Below are 15,930 nucleotides of genomic sequence, written 5' to 3' on the forward strand. Positions count from 1 at the left end.
TACTGGACCACCCACAAAGTCCCAGGGACTGGTTCTTAATGAGTTGGGAATAATTACTGTGGTTACTTCTCAGTGATCTTGAATTTGTGAATAAGTGTATCTTCATCACTTTTATTTATTTATTTATAGTGAAAGGGACCACTACAGAATAATTGACCTGTGAAGCCCATCTCCCTCATCACCCTCCAGCTCTCATTACATACCCTGCCAAGCATGTTGGAACTCGATTAAAACAAAAGACATTTGGTCTCAGGTTCCTGTTTCTCAAGGGTGTTTAAGGAATACACATTTACCAAAACAAGTATTTGTCATTGGATGGAAGGGCACGGAGTGCCTTAACAGTAGCTGAGTTAGTTCAGCTGGGTATGGTAGTAAGTGAGAGTAGCAGCAGCCACCACTTCCTGAACACTTGCCACAATGCTAGGCATTCGTTGGCAGTGTGATGCAGATCACCACTTGCTTTTGTCGCCCAGTTGTTCCGAGGACGTGTCTCTGTGTCTTCAGTCATTCTGCACTGCAAGCTAGTTTGATCTCTGAGGGAGCTCACTAGGTCATTAAAATGCTTTCATAAAGGTTTTGTGGGAGGTGGGGTGGAGAGTATGTTTATATACTATATAGTAAACAAGAACTTTGACAGAATAATTTTCAAGTTCATAGGGAAAAATGTTCAAAAGATGCCAAGAAAACTTAGAGATACAATATCTTGTATCATATAATTCAAGATTCTAACTATTAGTAAATGGTATGAAAGAGCATGGTAATGTGGAGATGATGTGCGAATTCTGTTTTACTGTGTGTAAAAGCATCCAGAACATTCACAGGACTCTCTGTGAGCATCCATTCAGGTTGTGTATAGTTGTTATTAAGAATATAGCTTTGTAATATAGCTTTATTTTTCCTGGTCTGTGTGGGTTTAGAATAACAGTGTGGACTATAATTTCATGTCTCCCTCTGGCAAAAGAGACTTGACAGAGTGGTTTCTGAGATCTGGCACCAAAGGAGAAAGGGGTTAGCTTCACTCTAAAGTTACATTGGTTTTTATCTGTTGGAAGGACAAGGATCATACTTCCTTGTAAGTTATGGGAAAGTGGCAGGGGTTGGGATGGGTTTTCAATACAGTTCATTTTGAGATGTTTCTTAGAGATTCAGAGGGAGGTGGTGAAAACAGGTGGGTGTCAGAATCTGGAATCTGGAGGGAGGGGCAGTCTTGGCTAAAAGATAAGAACTTGAGGATCAGAAACACAGATGATACTACTTAAAGCTATGAGACTGGCTAAGATCACCTAGGAAGTGAGTGTAGAAAACAAGATTTATAGGTGTGGGCAGTTGGAGTCTTAGAAGGAATTTTTTAAAAAGGCAAGAGAAAAACCAGGGTAATTCTTGTTTTGAAAGACAAGTGAAGAAAGGAATTTGAGGAGGAGCAAGTGATCACCTGTTTTAGACTGCTGATAGGGTAATGATGATAAAGGCTGAGAATTGGAAGTTGGGTTTAGCACAGTGGAGATGTTGGTGACCTTTACTAGCTATTTTAGTGCAGTAGCTGGGGTGAGAGCTTGGATTTAAGAGAGAATGGTAATGGGGAGAGAGAGATTAGACACAGTGAATATTTGTTGCAAAAAGGTAAGTGAGAAATAGGATAATGCTTCCCCTGGCCTCTTACTGTGAGCTTGCTGCAGGGCTGGCCTGCCATCCTGAGTGGTACTCCCCTTCCACCCGCCAGAAGAATGAACCTATCTGGGCCCCTTTTTGTTGAATGTAAGTTTTTACATGCCCTTGTCACTATGTTATTATTCTAGTCCTGACGTCACTAATCCACCTTCCTCTTTTCAGTCTTTCCAGAGTTTTTCTTAGATTGCCTTTTGCATTATTTCCAGGGTTTATAGTTGTGTTTAGCAGGGATGAGCTGGAAGAAGAGTCTAAAGCATATTGCCTGGACCAGAAGTTCTTCTATTAATACTTACTTTTAAAAACTGGAAAGTTAACTAACAAATTGATTTTTGATTCAACTTCATTTTCTTGAAGATGTATCATTTATTCCTAAACCTCAGTAGCTCTGAGTAATATTTTCAAAAGTATGTTCTTACACACTTCATGCATATGATGGAACACAAAGCTTGAACACTGATAAGAGCTTTTGTTCTTTTCATCTTTTCAACAGCTGGCTCAGTGTCAGTGGCAGGCCTCGAATTTGGAATTTAGTGTTCAGCTGACTCTAAACACTATGCTCTTCCCAATAAACTGTATTTTATTTTTAAAGTGAGAAGAAAACGTTTCTCTATAAGAGTTTTTGATCATTCTAGAGATGGCCAGAAACAAGTTCTCCCTGTGGAATAACATGCTGATACCCTCCCTCCCCTGCTGCTTCCTTGTCCAAACTCTGTACTGTTGACTCTCCTTTAAGGAACCCAAGCCGGGGAGTAGTGTGATGTTTATGAGAAGCTTCTGAGTCCCATGCTGCTTGTAATAGGTACTTCAGGTTGTAAGGTGTGATCCTAGTCAGTCTCTTGCTTTGGTGAGTGAGCTAGATCAAATAATAGCAATTTACTATTAATATTCTTACACTTTAATGTATGGCTTTTGAGTGAATGGGATTATTTAACTATTTAGAATTTTCATAGGAGAAATTAGTATTACATACAGAATTTGAATATTCTAGCCTCAGTTTGATTATTAAAAGATTCTAAAATGGAAATCACTTTTATAAAGCGATGGATTCTCTAGGCAGAATAGTAGACAGAAACTTGATTGGTTCACTCTGGAGGAGCCATTCTGGATTAGCAGTTATTTTAATAGCTGAGATCTTTTCAGTACTTACTTTGTCATTTTCCTTTCTTCCAGAAACATAGCAGATTCCTACACTCTAAAAAAGGCACAGTAACTAAGCCAGTGTTTTGTTCTGAATCTTCATCTTCCAGTTCAATGTCCAGTTCTCGACCGGCCACAAAGAACTGTAAACCATTTCCATCGTTCGTAAGGCGTTCTCCATTAGAACAGTTAAGTGTGTCTAAGGCATTCAGGTCTTTCAGACTTAATTTAGATGTTTTTGAGTTTGAAAATAAAGCAGAGCCGAAATAAGTCTCATTTTTTTGTATTTCCTGAGAATTCCTTATTCATAAATTAAATACATAGATGCAGATAACATTGAAGACTGATGAGCAGCTAAAGCATACAGTAAGTAGTGCCTGTAGAAAGGCATGGATAATCTAGTTGAAGATCAATCATATATAAGGCCTGACTTGGAAATATAGAATACATAAGTAACAAAATAAGGGGACCACACTAAGCTTGAAGAATGCAAAGTAATGAATTGTGAGATACAAATCAGCAGGAAAGACTCCAAGAGGGAGGTGGTTTTTCGGAATAAAAGATGTTAATAGATATTTCCTGGTTGTAGTCTTACATAGAACAAACACAGTGGCCTGAGGACTGCTGAGAGTCTGTTGGAGAATTATTATGTTTCTTTCTTTTATTGTGCCTGGCAGGTTATATATTATGTATATGTTACCATGTGTAATAAAGAGTCCGACAGATGGGCATTGAGAGCAGTTTGAAGTACCTTATATAATTCTTTAAAGGTTGGGTGTGGTTTTTTTTAAGCATATATCTCAGTCTTAAAAATGAAAAAATTGAATGTACAAATAATGTATCTGCTGATCTGCAGAATAATAAAAAATAAACTAAAGGTTGTTTAGAGGTGTCAGTTTACAAAGTTTAAAGGTGTGGGCTTTGTGACAAGAGTACAATTAGCAGAATTCACAAATATGGGAAATTCTAAAGGACAGATAGCTCTGTTTCTTCCACAAATAAATTGGGGGGGGGGGCGGGGAGGAAAACTTAAAATTTGAGGTGTTTTAACCAAACACAGTGTGTGGATCTTACTTGACTTTGATTTGGGCTGACCAGTTGAGATGATCCAGGAAATTTGAATAACTACTAGATATTTGACATTAAGGAATTTTTTTTTTTAAATATAAAAGTATATATGTAAAGTGAATTTACCTTTTGGAGACACAGATAAAAACATATGCCAGATGTAATGATCTGATCATGAGAATTGGCTTCAAAATCAGTCTGTAAGGAGGAGGGATAGATGTTTTGGATGTGGTAAGATTGGCCAAGAGTTGATAGTTTAAGCTAGTTGATGGTTAAATGGGAGTTCATTATCCCTTAGCTAGTATTAAAATGCTTTTCATTTAAAATAAGAGTTCCAAGATAAAGAATATGGACCAAGGTCAGGATTGCTTACACTGTTTCATAATATTAACCTGGATTAGGGTCCTATGGGATTTGACCCTACCTGCAGAGATCCAGTGTCAACTCCAGTGCCGTTTTCTCCTTCACTGTCAAGAGCTCCAGCTCCATTACCTGTATACAAGTTGTTTCTTCTTCCTAAGACATACCACAACCCTCATTCACAATCTTCTGTATCTCTCCATAACCTCTACCCGTTACCTCAGCAAGTTTGCTTGTTCAAGTCCTAACTTACTCTTTGGCGCTCAGGTTGTTCATACCACAGAGAAATTTTCTAGATCCCCAGTCTAAATCTGATGTCACAGTTATTATCTCTTATCTCACGTTTTGCATGATTAATTATTAACATTTGTCTTCCCCATTCAACCCCGAATTTTACCAGGATGAGTTGGCTCTGGAATGTTGATTTCCTATTGCTGCAAAACAGCTCTAGAAAGCTGATATAACGTAGAGTGACAGCCACAGTGTCTTAACCCATTCTCATCTATGAGTTTTATAGCTAAAATGTGGGATATTTGACACTAGACAGTTTGGTTCTCCTTCCCTACCCCCCCCCCCCCAACTTTATTTCCCTCATCTCTGTAAATTTGTGGCCACGGGGATAATGTCATTGAAGTTCTGACTGAATACAGTGTCAGTTTTAGTGAACTACTATGGATTTTATATTTAGAGTAGAACTGCTTTAGGTGTCTTTGAAGCCCAACACTCAAGACACTCTGAGAATTCTGTTGCTAATTGAAAACACCTATTTCCTGATTATGTATGCCTCTTAAGAGATTTTATCTCTTGTCCTCTTTTGTACCTTTTATGATATGGAATTAAAATCCAAAGTTTATGTTTATTTAATAATTGTTCTTTTCTGATATACATGTTGTACTTTACAGTTAAGATTATATCATTTTGTGAATACCACATCCTGTGAGGCTGACGTTGCTATTATTCCTAGAGGTCAATTTACCCATGTCTAGGATCATACAAAGTAAATAAAAGTGAGGACTTGGCTTAAACCTATCTTCCTGCTCTTCCTTCTGTTCTTTTCACATTGCTCCTGAGCTTGGTAGTTAATACTTGTATACACATTTTTTTATGCTACTCTTAGTAATGTTAAGATTTTCTGTTCTTTCCTGTATTGACCCTAAGCCTTACCCTGGATACTGTGAATCTAGCAGCTGTGTGCTCTGATGTTCGATGATGATCTCAATTTCACGTAGTCTGTTTTATTGGTTTTATAAGTCATCTAAAGAACCTAGAGACTTCAGAATGTCAGTGTTTCAGAAATTTTGCACTTCTGGAAGTAGCACATAACTGTTGAATAGTTTTTGGTAGAACATGGTACTGTGTAACTTGCTGTGGATAATCATTTTACTTGGATTTTGTTACATTTCCAGGTCAGGGAAAAGTATAATCCACCAGCACTGTTCTGCTGGACTTAAAGATTTCCCATCCTGGACTAGAACTAGGTGACTTAGCTAAGTCAGGTGTTTGACATGGTTCAGTGCCTAACTTTAGTATTACTTTTCGATAAATCAGCTTTTACTGCAGTTTTCCTTTGAGAAGAAAGGAAGTGCAGTATCTGCCACTGCTGTCTGTGGCAGCACTGTAGGCAGTGAAGATGGGGCTTTATCAGTTGCAAAGAGCTGTGTTAGTAATCTCTTTTACAGCTGGCAGCCTTTTCTCTGTGTGAGTAGAAATTGCTTTCCGTGTTGCTTTTCTTAGTGGTAGAACTACGGTAAGTTATTCTTAAGGTGCAGTTAAAAAAAGGTTTTATCATTAACACTTTTGAAGATTCAGTGGATAAACTTAGTTCTTAAATTTCTTGTCTTGTCGCTCAGTCATGTCTAACTTTTTGTAATCCTATGAATCTTCTTACATCAGAGTCCCCATATTGATCTGTTTGTCCTCTACTAATAAAATATGACATTAACATTATCATTCAAGAGGATTTTAGAGAATTAAAAACAAAAATTAATCCCTTTCTTGTTTTCTCTGTTGACCAACATGTAACTTGAACTCTAAATTTTCTAGTACTTTCCACTATTTAGCTTTCAAGTGTTTACAAATACCAGAGCTTTCTTAGAGGAAATGATTTTTTTGTTCAAGTAAATAATTATTGTTAGATCCCACAGAGCATCTGAAGTTCTCAATATGTGGTAATACTCTAACCCTGTTTAAAAAAAAAACCAAAAACTGTTAAAGCCATATAGGTTCACATAGCTAAAAAATAAATCTATAGATTATACACTATTATACAAATAAATACTGGTAACATAGCTGGCAGTGTTGCAGTTTACTAGTCATGTAATATTAGAGAAGCAGTTACGGGTATTGTATCTTTCCATGTTTAGGGACCCCCCAAAAAGCAATTCATTGTGTAAAAGTTTAATGGATCTTTATCCCACATATGTAGGCAAAGGAAATTTACCAGTAAAATGTTTAATAAAAGCAAGGAACAAAATATTAGTTAAAATGACTTCCCACTCAGGTGGTAGTCCAGTACATGTAGACAAAGTATTTTGGTACAAAGTGAGATAAAAGTTCACAGAAAACAACACCTTAGAAGGCATCCTCGAGTCCTGCACAAAAACAAGGCAATTATTTTACTAATTGTTAGCACAGAGTAAGCAATAGGAAAGAGTTAAAAGACTTCTCAGGGTTGGAATCCACATTTTTTTCCTTCATTACTGATAATGACAACAGTAGAAACCAGTTCATCATTATATTTACATAAGTATCACTCTGCAGTCTTAGTGACATGTTATTTTTAAAGCATGACCCTGCTTTTAAATCACTGTCTCTCATTTTGAGCTGTAAATTATTAAGAGTAATAATTTACATTTTGAATATTAGGGACGAAATCTACCTCTGCCTCTGATAAACTGAATTTCTATAGCATGTTGTTTTTGTAAAGGAACAAAATACATAAACTCTGTGCTTGAAGCTGTTATTCTTACCCTGTTTTGAGTTCAGATTTGCCATTGGAGTGTCGTAACATCTTCACAGCTCACCTCAGGCTTGCTAACTTTACACCTCCCACCTTTGTTAACAATTCAGATTTCTGGCCATGTTGCTGGTATTTTTAACACAAGATACTTTTTGGACACTTAAGGTGGGGTTTTCCATTGTTCATTAATTACAACATGACAACTTCCTACTGAATATTTTATCTGGTTAGAAACTGTCATATGACAAATGTATTTGTAGAATTTAAACATGTTCATAATTGGGGATTGTGGTCCTCCCTTAACACTGCCTGTCTTTAATTAGCTTATTAGTCAGGCTTCCAAAAAAAAAAAAAAAAAAAACAACAAACCAGGAATTAGGTTTTGCACTAGTATTTAGAATAATATTTATCAGGTTGTTCATTTTGACAATAAGAAAATTGAAAGGGGCTGTTCCTTAATATTTGGGGAAAAAAGTGTTTATCCACCAGAGTTCTTAGGAACTGAAATGTTTTAAGGAATTTTCTTTTCCTTTTGTATTTTTAAGTTTTCACATAGTTAAAGTGTTTTCATTTCCTTCTTTTTCCTTGACCTCAAACTAGAAAGAAAAGGAAAAAAAAATTCTTTTGTTTAAGATGTGTCAAAATTCAGAAATAATAAATTTCCTCTTTCCTGCCAATTCAGAGTGCTTGCTGTTGGAACACTTTGGTGAGAAGGCTTCTGAGCTGAGTTCAGGATCCCTGGGCGAGACTGCCAGGATTATTTGTCCACCAAGGGTGACTAAGGAAGAAATGCTGTAAATTAGCCAAGAAATCATCTTTCCCCGCTTTGGTTTTCAACGTTAGAGTATTACTTGGGCTAGCCACTGTCAGTTGTTAAAACACATTTGTCTGAGAATAAACCTGTCATTAAGTGGATGTTTTGTTAATTTTGCTAATCACTTTTTGCCTTGGAAATGCTGCCTTTTATGGTATTTGACTCCCCTCCTACTTTGTTTCAGAGAAGGCAATGGCACCCCACTCCAGTACTCTCGCCTGGAAAATCCCATGGACGGAGGAGCCTGGTGGGCTATAGTCCATGGGGCTGCTAGGAGTCGGACATGACTGAGGGACTTTACTTTCACTTTTCACTTTCATGCATTGGAGAAGGAAATGGCAACCCACTCCAGTGTTCTTGCCTGGAGAATCCCAGGGATGGGGGGGAGCCTGGTGGGCTTCCGTCTATGGGGCCGCACAGAGTCGGACATGACTGACGCGACTTAGCAGCTACTTTGTTTTCTTGAAGACTTAGGATTTGTAAAGAAGCAGATTAAAACTGGTTTCTTACACATAAAAGTGACAGGAAGAAATAAGATTTGAGGAGATTTTATTTAAGAATAGTATTATGTGGTTCATGTTAGGAGTGGTAGCTGAGGTGGTTACCTGGAGTATCCCAGTGGTGGTGGATGATGGGGATTGGTACTGTGGCAGCTTCAGGAATGAACCTGTGAAACCAAGAGATTTTACAAGATAGGAAGGTTATGAACCTTGAAGAGTAGTGAAAGCTGGAAATAGGACATGAGGATTGACTAGTTTTACTTCTTTTAGTGAAGGGGGAGCATTTTTATAGTGCAAGAATGATCCAGAGGTTGCACTCGATGTCTTGAGGTTCTTTTTCTGAATTTGGGCTAGAACTAGACCTGCAGCCAACATTGAACCAGATAGTTGTACTAGAGAAGAAAGAATCTCTAGATCTTGTGCTTATTCCATCAAGATTAGGGAACTGTAAAATGCCTATTTCACTCTACCAGTGGACTGTGTTAAACTTCACTTACAGTCACTTAAAATGTTTTGGTAATGAGTATGGAGGTGGGACTAAGGGCAGTATGACTACTACTTTCTTGAAATAGAATTTTGTGGAAGATCATAAAATATTTTGGTTACAGAGTATACCAGATGCCAGGTACTTCCTCTCATATTAAAGTTGCTGTTTTCTATCAGACTTTTAGTTTTTAAAGAGAAGTTGAACCTTACGTAACAGATACAGCTAAAATCTAACTTACTTTTCCCCTTCCCAAGGCTAAGGAGGACCCTGATCCTGAATTTGTTGTTTATCAACACTGTACATGTTTTTATGCATTTACTACTTATGTATTGGTAACAAGTCTTATAATTGTGTCTTATCCTTCATCTTTTTTCTTGGTTGGGGGGTGGGATTGGGCTGTGCCAGTCTAATTGGGGCACTCAGGATCTTCAGTCTTCCTTGCGGTATGAGGGATCTTTTAGTTGCTTTTTGATGTTTGTTTGCTTGGGTTTTGTTTGTTTTGTTTAGTTTTTATATAGTTTTTCCGTTCCACATTGTTGAGATTTAGTTGTGTTAATACATATAGTTATAATTAAATTGATAAACAATATTCCATTAAATTCCTTAACTACTTATATGTATCTATAAAAGTACTTATTTTATTATTAGTTTTTATATTTATATTTTTCCATTCAGCATTGTCTTCTGAGATACAGTCAGGTTGATACAGATAGCTCTAGTTAATTAGTTTCTGTTACTATAGAAAAATCCCTTAAAGGAGTAAATTAGTTTGTTTCCATATGTAAATTAAATTATAACTAATTTTTAGTTGTTACAAACTATTGCAGTGAACCTATTTCTTTATGCAGATGTGCAGGTTATATTGTCAGAAGTAGAATTTCACACTGGCTGAGTATACACATTTTCCACCTAGCCAAATATTTCCAGATTACTCTTTAAAAATGGTGGTGCTAGTTTTTATTGTTGTTGGCCGTATGTGAATTACTGTTTTCCACATCTACCAACATTTGGGTTTTCCAATCTGGGTTTGAAATGACATCTTAATGTTTCTAATACTTTAACCAAAATCTAATAAGACATGGCATATTTTTATGTATTTATTGGCCATTGGGATTTCTCTTATGTGAATTTTTAATATATTCATCTTCTGTTAGATTGTCTTCTTAAACCTCTTTGTTGGAGTTCTGTTATATATTCTTTCATTTTATTTTTAGTTTTGTATGTTGCAGATATCTTCTGCCAACCAGTTGCTTGCCTTTAACTTTATTAAATATTTTGCAGTTTGTTGAAAGTTAGCTCAATTTTTTTAAAGAGAAGAAAGGAAGTTTCTTTATGATATAATTTTACTTTTTTCATGTAAAGACCTGGCATTTCAATGCCATTTATTGAATAATTCAGTCTTTCTCACGGCTCTGACTGCCCATCTCTTACATGTATCCAGTTCTAAGTTTAGGAGTTCTGTATTCTGTCCCACTGTCTTTTTGTCTTTCTAGACTGCCTTAATCATCATAGCTTATCTTACATCTGCAGTGTGAATGTTCATCATACTTGCTTTAGAATTTCTCTAGTGCTGGTCTTTTTTTTTTTTTTTTTTTTCTTCTAATGTGAATTTTTGAATGAATGTTTGTAAGCTTCCATTAAAAACCCCAGGAGAGGGGGATAATTCCTTGGTAATCCAGTGGTTAGGACTTTGCACTCTCCCTGCCAAGGGCCCAAAGTCAACCCCTGGTTGCTGAACTAAAATCCCACAAGCCATGTGGCCAGTCAAAGAAAGAAACAAAAAAAACAAAAAGCCCTATGGGGAATTTGATTGGAGCTTATTTGACTCTGTAAGTAGATATGAAAATTGTTATCTTAAAAAATCTCTCACCATTTAAGTAGGTCTCTTGGTTTTATTACATTTTATGCAAAGATATTTGGTATATAAAGTTAGCAATTGTTAGTGTTGTAAATAGTGCTTTTTAAAAAAGTGAGTATTTTCTACTTGTTGACTTTTGGAAACACTGTTAATTTGGGTATGTTGATCTTTACTCCACAACTTTGCTGAAGCCTTAGTTAGTTTTATAATTGGTGGTGTCTTGGATTTTCTGTGTAGATCTGTAATCTTTATATGTCTTGAAGTAGAAAATATTTCTGTCTCTTGAGAAATTTTAAAAATTCACAAAAATTGTTTGCCGCCAGATCAGGATACTTGGAAGGCAGTTTCAGCTAGTTAATTTGGGATGTATTTATATGTGAAGAGTTTTATTATCCACGTGGCCTGTGACATATATACACATAGTCTTGAGTTTTTCTTGACACTCAAGTTGGTTTGTATAAGGGCATTTAGACGTTAAAACCTTCCCACTCCCATTTAGCATAAATGTTACTGCTACTCTTGGATTTCACTCAGTTTATTTCCTTTTAGGAGGCGCAGGTCAGAATGGAGATGGGCTGCAGACCGAGCAGCTATTGTCAGCCGCTGGAACTGGCTTCAGGCTCATGTTTCTGACTTGGAATATCGAATTCGGCAGCAAACAGATATTTACAAACAGATACGTGCTAATAAGGTAAGGGATAAGTGTCTGGTCTTTTTCAGCCCAGCTAAAAACTATCATTATCCCCTGTTCCCCATCCTTCAATAACTCTTAACTATGTCAAAGAGAATGATTTAATATGATCTGATATAGCTGTTTAATTTGTTTAAGAGCCTGGTGTTACTTAGCATAATGCAGACAGCACTGTTAGAATATAATGTTAGATTAGAATGTGGGTTTAGAACAAAACAGTTTGTTTATCTGGGCTAACAGGGAACAATTAAAAGGAAGGTGGATACGATTTAAGGTAAGCCATTGACCATACCTGCATAATTGTTATATATATGAAAAAGTGATGACTGAGGGTTTTCGTCTTTTTTTTCTTTTTTTAAACTAAAATGTGTTTCTGTTTTGCTGCTTAGCTTCCATTGCTTTCTTGAGGAAAAATGGATTTTTTTCTGAAAGATAATTCAGGCAAGATTAGACTCTGGTGATTTCATTTTTTCCTTGTTCTACTTGTGGTGGATTGACTCCTACCATATCGCTTTTGTCTTTAACAGTGATGTTTGTATAATTTTTCTCCTGAAAAATCAAGTTATAAAAATGTCCTCTGCTTATTTGGGGTTTGACTGGGGGATCGATGTACATGGAAAAGAAATCCATTCAGCAAATAGTTGAGTGGCTCCTGTGTACCAGCACTGTTCTCCTTAGTGGCAACTCAGGGACAAATAAAAATCTTCCTTTCGTGGTGCTGAATTTCTTGCAAGGTTCTTTTGGTATTAGCTTGATGCAGTGAACTCCCGGACTGAACATGTGGGTCTAGATGAAGCATCTTCTGCTCCTAAAAATAAGCGTCATGACACTTTTTTGTCCCGCCTTAGTGCTGGTCAGAGTCTTAAGAAAACTGCTTTATACTGCAATTGTGAACTGCATGCATTAAATTAATTAGTAGGCCAAAAGTTAAAGGGTGACTAACTGCCAAGATGAACAGAAGAGTGAGGGTTTGAAGTAAAAGTTCTGCAGCCTCCCTAATATATTATATAAGTTTTTATTCCAAACATTATACTGGAGTGTTCTTTGAGCTTCTTCCCCAGATAGAGTTACATGTAATTCTCCAAAAGTTCATTGGAACATAATATAATTGAGGGCAAAGTCCAGAGGATTTAACCTTTTTTTAAATAATAATAATAATAAAAATGGGTTCCCCTAGGATAGGTAAATCCTGACTAACTTTAAAAATTAGAGCAAATGAGGAATTAAGCCTAAAAATATTCACAGAGGATGGTAAAATTATGCTTTCCTTAGCTCTTTTTCACAAAGAAAATTAAGTGAGATTTGAAGAATATCAGCTGGAATGATGATTAAAAAAAAATGTCTAGGAGATGGCTGAATATGCCTATCCTGAAGAGAAAAACATTCTTGCTCAGTTAGGGACACCTCATCAGTGTCTGTGTCAAGACTTTGATAGCCAATAATTGAGAATTTTCGTATTTGAGAACTGGAGTCTCTTAGTAATAACTGAGATTATTAGAATAGTAGTCAGTCATATTTGTTGCTGTATCTATTATATTTGTATACAATTAGGCTCCATCACCAACTCCCGGCGCCTACTCAAACTCATGTCCATCGGGTCAGTGATGCCATCTAACCATTTCATCCTCTGTCATCCCCTTCTCCTCCTACCCTCAATCTTTCCCAGCTTCAGGGTCTTTTCAAATGAGTCAGTTCTTCACATCAGGTGGCCAAAGTATTGGAGTTTCAGCATCAGTCCTTTCAATGAATATTCAGGACTGATTCCCTTTAGGATGGACTGGTTGGATCTCCTTGCAGTCCAAGGGACTCTCAAGAGTCTTCTTAAACTGTCTCACCACAGTTCAAAAGCATCAATTCTTCAGTGCTCAGCTTTCTTTATAGTCCAACTCTCACACCAATACATGACTACTGGAAAAACCCTAACCTTGACTAGACGGACCTTTGTTGCCATAGTAAGTATCTTTTTTTTTTTTTTAAGTAAGTATCTTTACCAGAGTCATAGCACGGATACTTCTGTTTTTGATGCATATTTCAGAGAAGTACTTTGGCAGTGTGCCTCAGTTTACAATCTCACTACCTGTGTGAGAAGATTCTCACTTTTGGTTCCTGCTTTATTCTTTAGCTCATAACTCAGTAGTAATGACAGCAGTTTTGTGAAATTATCGAAAGTCTTCTTATTGTTGTTCAGTTGCTAAGTCGTGTCCAACTCTTTGCATTCCCATGGACTGCAGCATGCTTGGCTTCCCAGAGCTCAAATTTGTGTCCATTGAGTCAGTGATGCTATCCAACCATCTCATCATCTGTTGCCCCCTTCTCCTTTTGCCCTCAAACTATATCAAAAGTCTTAGCTATCTCTGAATATCTGGAAAGTGATTGATTTGAAGTTTTGTGTATATATTGATTATCCATGGGTTTTTTAATCATTCAGGGCATAATGTTACTACACCAGACCTGGACTTGGTATACCATTTTTGATTCTAGTTCTGACTTAGCTGTCCTAACCTTGGGAAGAAAAGTCACTAAACACATATTAGCCTTAGTTTCATGGTTTATAACAAAGACATTCTAGATTATAGTACTTTTTTTTTTGTTGTCTGCAGTATGAATACAAGTCTTAAAAATTCTTACAGGAAGAATAAAAGTAGAACAATAATCGAAATAATATATCAGGAAAAATTACAGCTTTATTAAATATTTATATGATGTCTTTTGGAAACAAATGTATTCGTTTCCTGGGGCTGCCATACAAGGTTGCACAAATTGGATGGTAAATTTAAAACAACAGACATTTATTTTCTCAGAGTTCTGGAGGCTAGAATTAAATCAAGATGTAGGCAGGACTCTGCTCCTTTTGAAGATCTGAGAGAAAAAATGTCCTTGGCTTTTCATAAGCTTCTGGTGGTTGCTGGCAGTCTTTGGTATTCCTCTTGTTTATAGCTGCATCACTCCAATTTCTTCCTCCGTCTTCTCTCTCAGTGTGTCTCCAAATTTCCCTCTTACAAGGAAACCGATCAAGTTGGGATTTAGGGCCCATACTAAACAGTTCTTTGTTCCTCTATCTTCATTTTAGCTTGATGATGTTTGCAAAGACCCTGTTTCCAAATCAGGTCACATTCATAGGTTCTAGGTGACAGATTTTGGGGGGCAAGCACTAGAATTTTCCCCAAAGATAATTAACTTGTGTCTGATTTTCATGTATCACTATAGTGACAGAAGGCTTTGAACATTTACTATGTGCTGAACATTGTACTAAACATTTTGCTGTTATTCACAATTTTAAAGATAAAGGGTCAAAGAGATCAAGTTCATGGTCATACAGCTAAATGAGTGCCGAGCTGAGATTTGAGATTCTGACTGTCGTTCAAATTAGCACTTGCCTTAAATGCTTGACTGTTTTATAATTTACTTAAATGGGAGATTTTTTAAAACTCCTGTGTTCTAGTAAAGAGATTGGTGTTTTCCTTTCCCATTCTCCAAAGTTAGCCAGAGTTGTACAGGCATTTTCATGAAATCTAGGTTTGGTGGTCAGCTGTACAGTTATAGTTTGTCTTTGGATGGGGAACTGGCAGGTAAGATTTTCTTTTTTGGATTAACTCTTTAGCATGTTAATTTCCTTAACGTGACCTATTCCAGAAAAGAAAGTATTTGAGAACTACTGGATGAGTATCAATTTTCTCTTACAGGCTGGTAATTATTAGTCTGTTTGAGAATAGTGATTCCTGCTGCTCTTTGGAGAGTGGGTACCGTTACTAGGAGCTCTTCTTCATACTGTTATGTCTTAACTTGCACATTCAATCAGCTTTTATTTTTAAAAAAGATACTCCCATATATTAGAATGAGAAAGGAAAATAGCATCTGTACCATGAGTGCATACTATATACAAGTACATTCATGTGTGTTACATAACGCAGAAAGCAACAGCTTACAGGCTTGTGAGAAACAGAGCTAAATTTGAACTCAGGGCTCTAAATTTATCTGACCCCAAAGTATTTCCTGTCTAATGCATTCTGCTGTGGAATCCTTTTCATCATGTCTCTTAAGCATATTTATTGAAGAAGGTCAACACACAAGGGACCAAGAAGATTTTATTGGTAAGGGAGACTTCTTTCTCTTAACACACAATCTTCAACATTCATATCTAGTACAAAATATTATCTTTTTTTAACTTTTGTTTTGACTGATCTGTCAGATTCCACAGCCTTGCTAAGGCTGAAAGTGTTAATTGGGAATGAGAGGTGGAAGAACTATGAAACTTATGATAGATAAGCTGCTGAATGGGAATAACCTGGAATACTTGTCTTCAGAATTGATGTAAAATAGTTGCAGTCCATCTTAATGGAGTTCTAAGGCCTTGTGGCTAGCCGTGTCTTGCCTACATAGCCCAGGAT

The 15,930-nt window shown here is 36.6% G+C and overlaps 1 protein-coding gene across 5 annotated transcripts in view; it reads left to right on the plus strand.

Moving 5' to 3' along the window:
• KANSL1 (KAT8 regulatory NSL complex subunit 1) overlaps positions 1–15,930 on the plus strand; it is a 172,411-nt gene that overhangs the window by 105,881 nt on the left and 50,600 nt on the right. For all 5 annotated transcript variants that reach the window (XM_055575609.1, XM_055575604.1, XM_055575606.1 and 2 more), the window contains one exon: positions 11,401–11,542. In XM_055575609.1, coding sequence (XP_055431584.1) covers positions 11,401–11,542 — 142 coding nt within the window. The remainder of the gene's footprint in view (positions 1–11,400; positions 11,543–15,930) is intronic.

This window comes from Bubalus kerabau, chromosome 4 (assembly GCF_029407905.1).
Source record: "Bubalus kerabau isolate K-KA32 ecotype Philippines breed swamp buffalo chromosome 4, PCC_UOA_SB_1v2, whole genome shotgun sequence".
Classification (NCBI taxonomy): domain Eukaryota; kingdom Metazoa; phylum Chordata; class Mammalia; order Artiodactyla; family Bovidae; genus Bubalus; species Bubalus kerabau.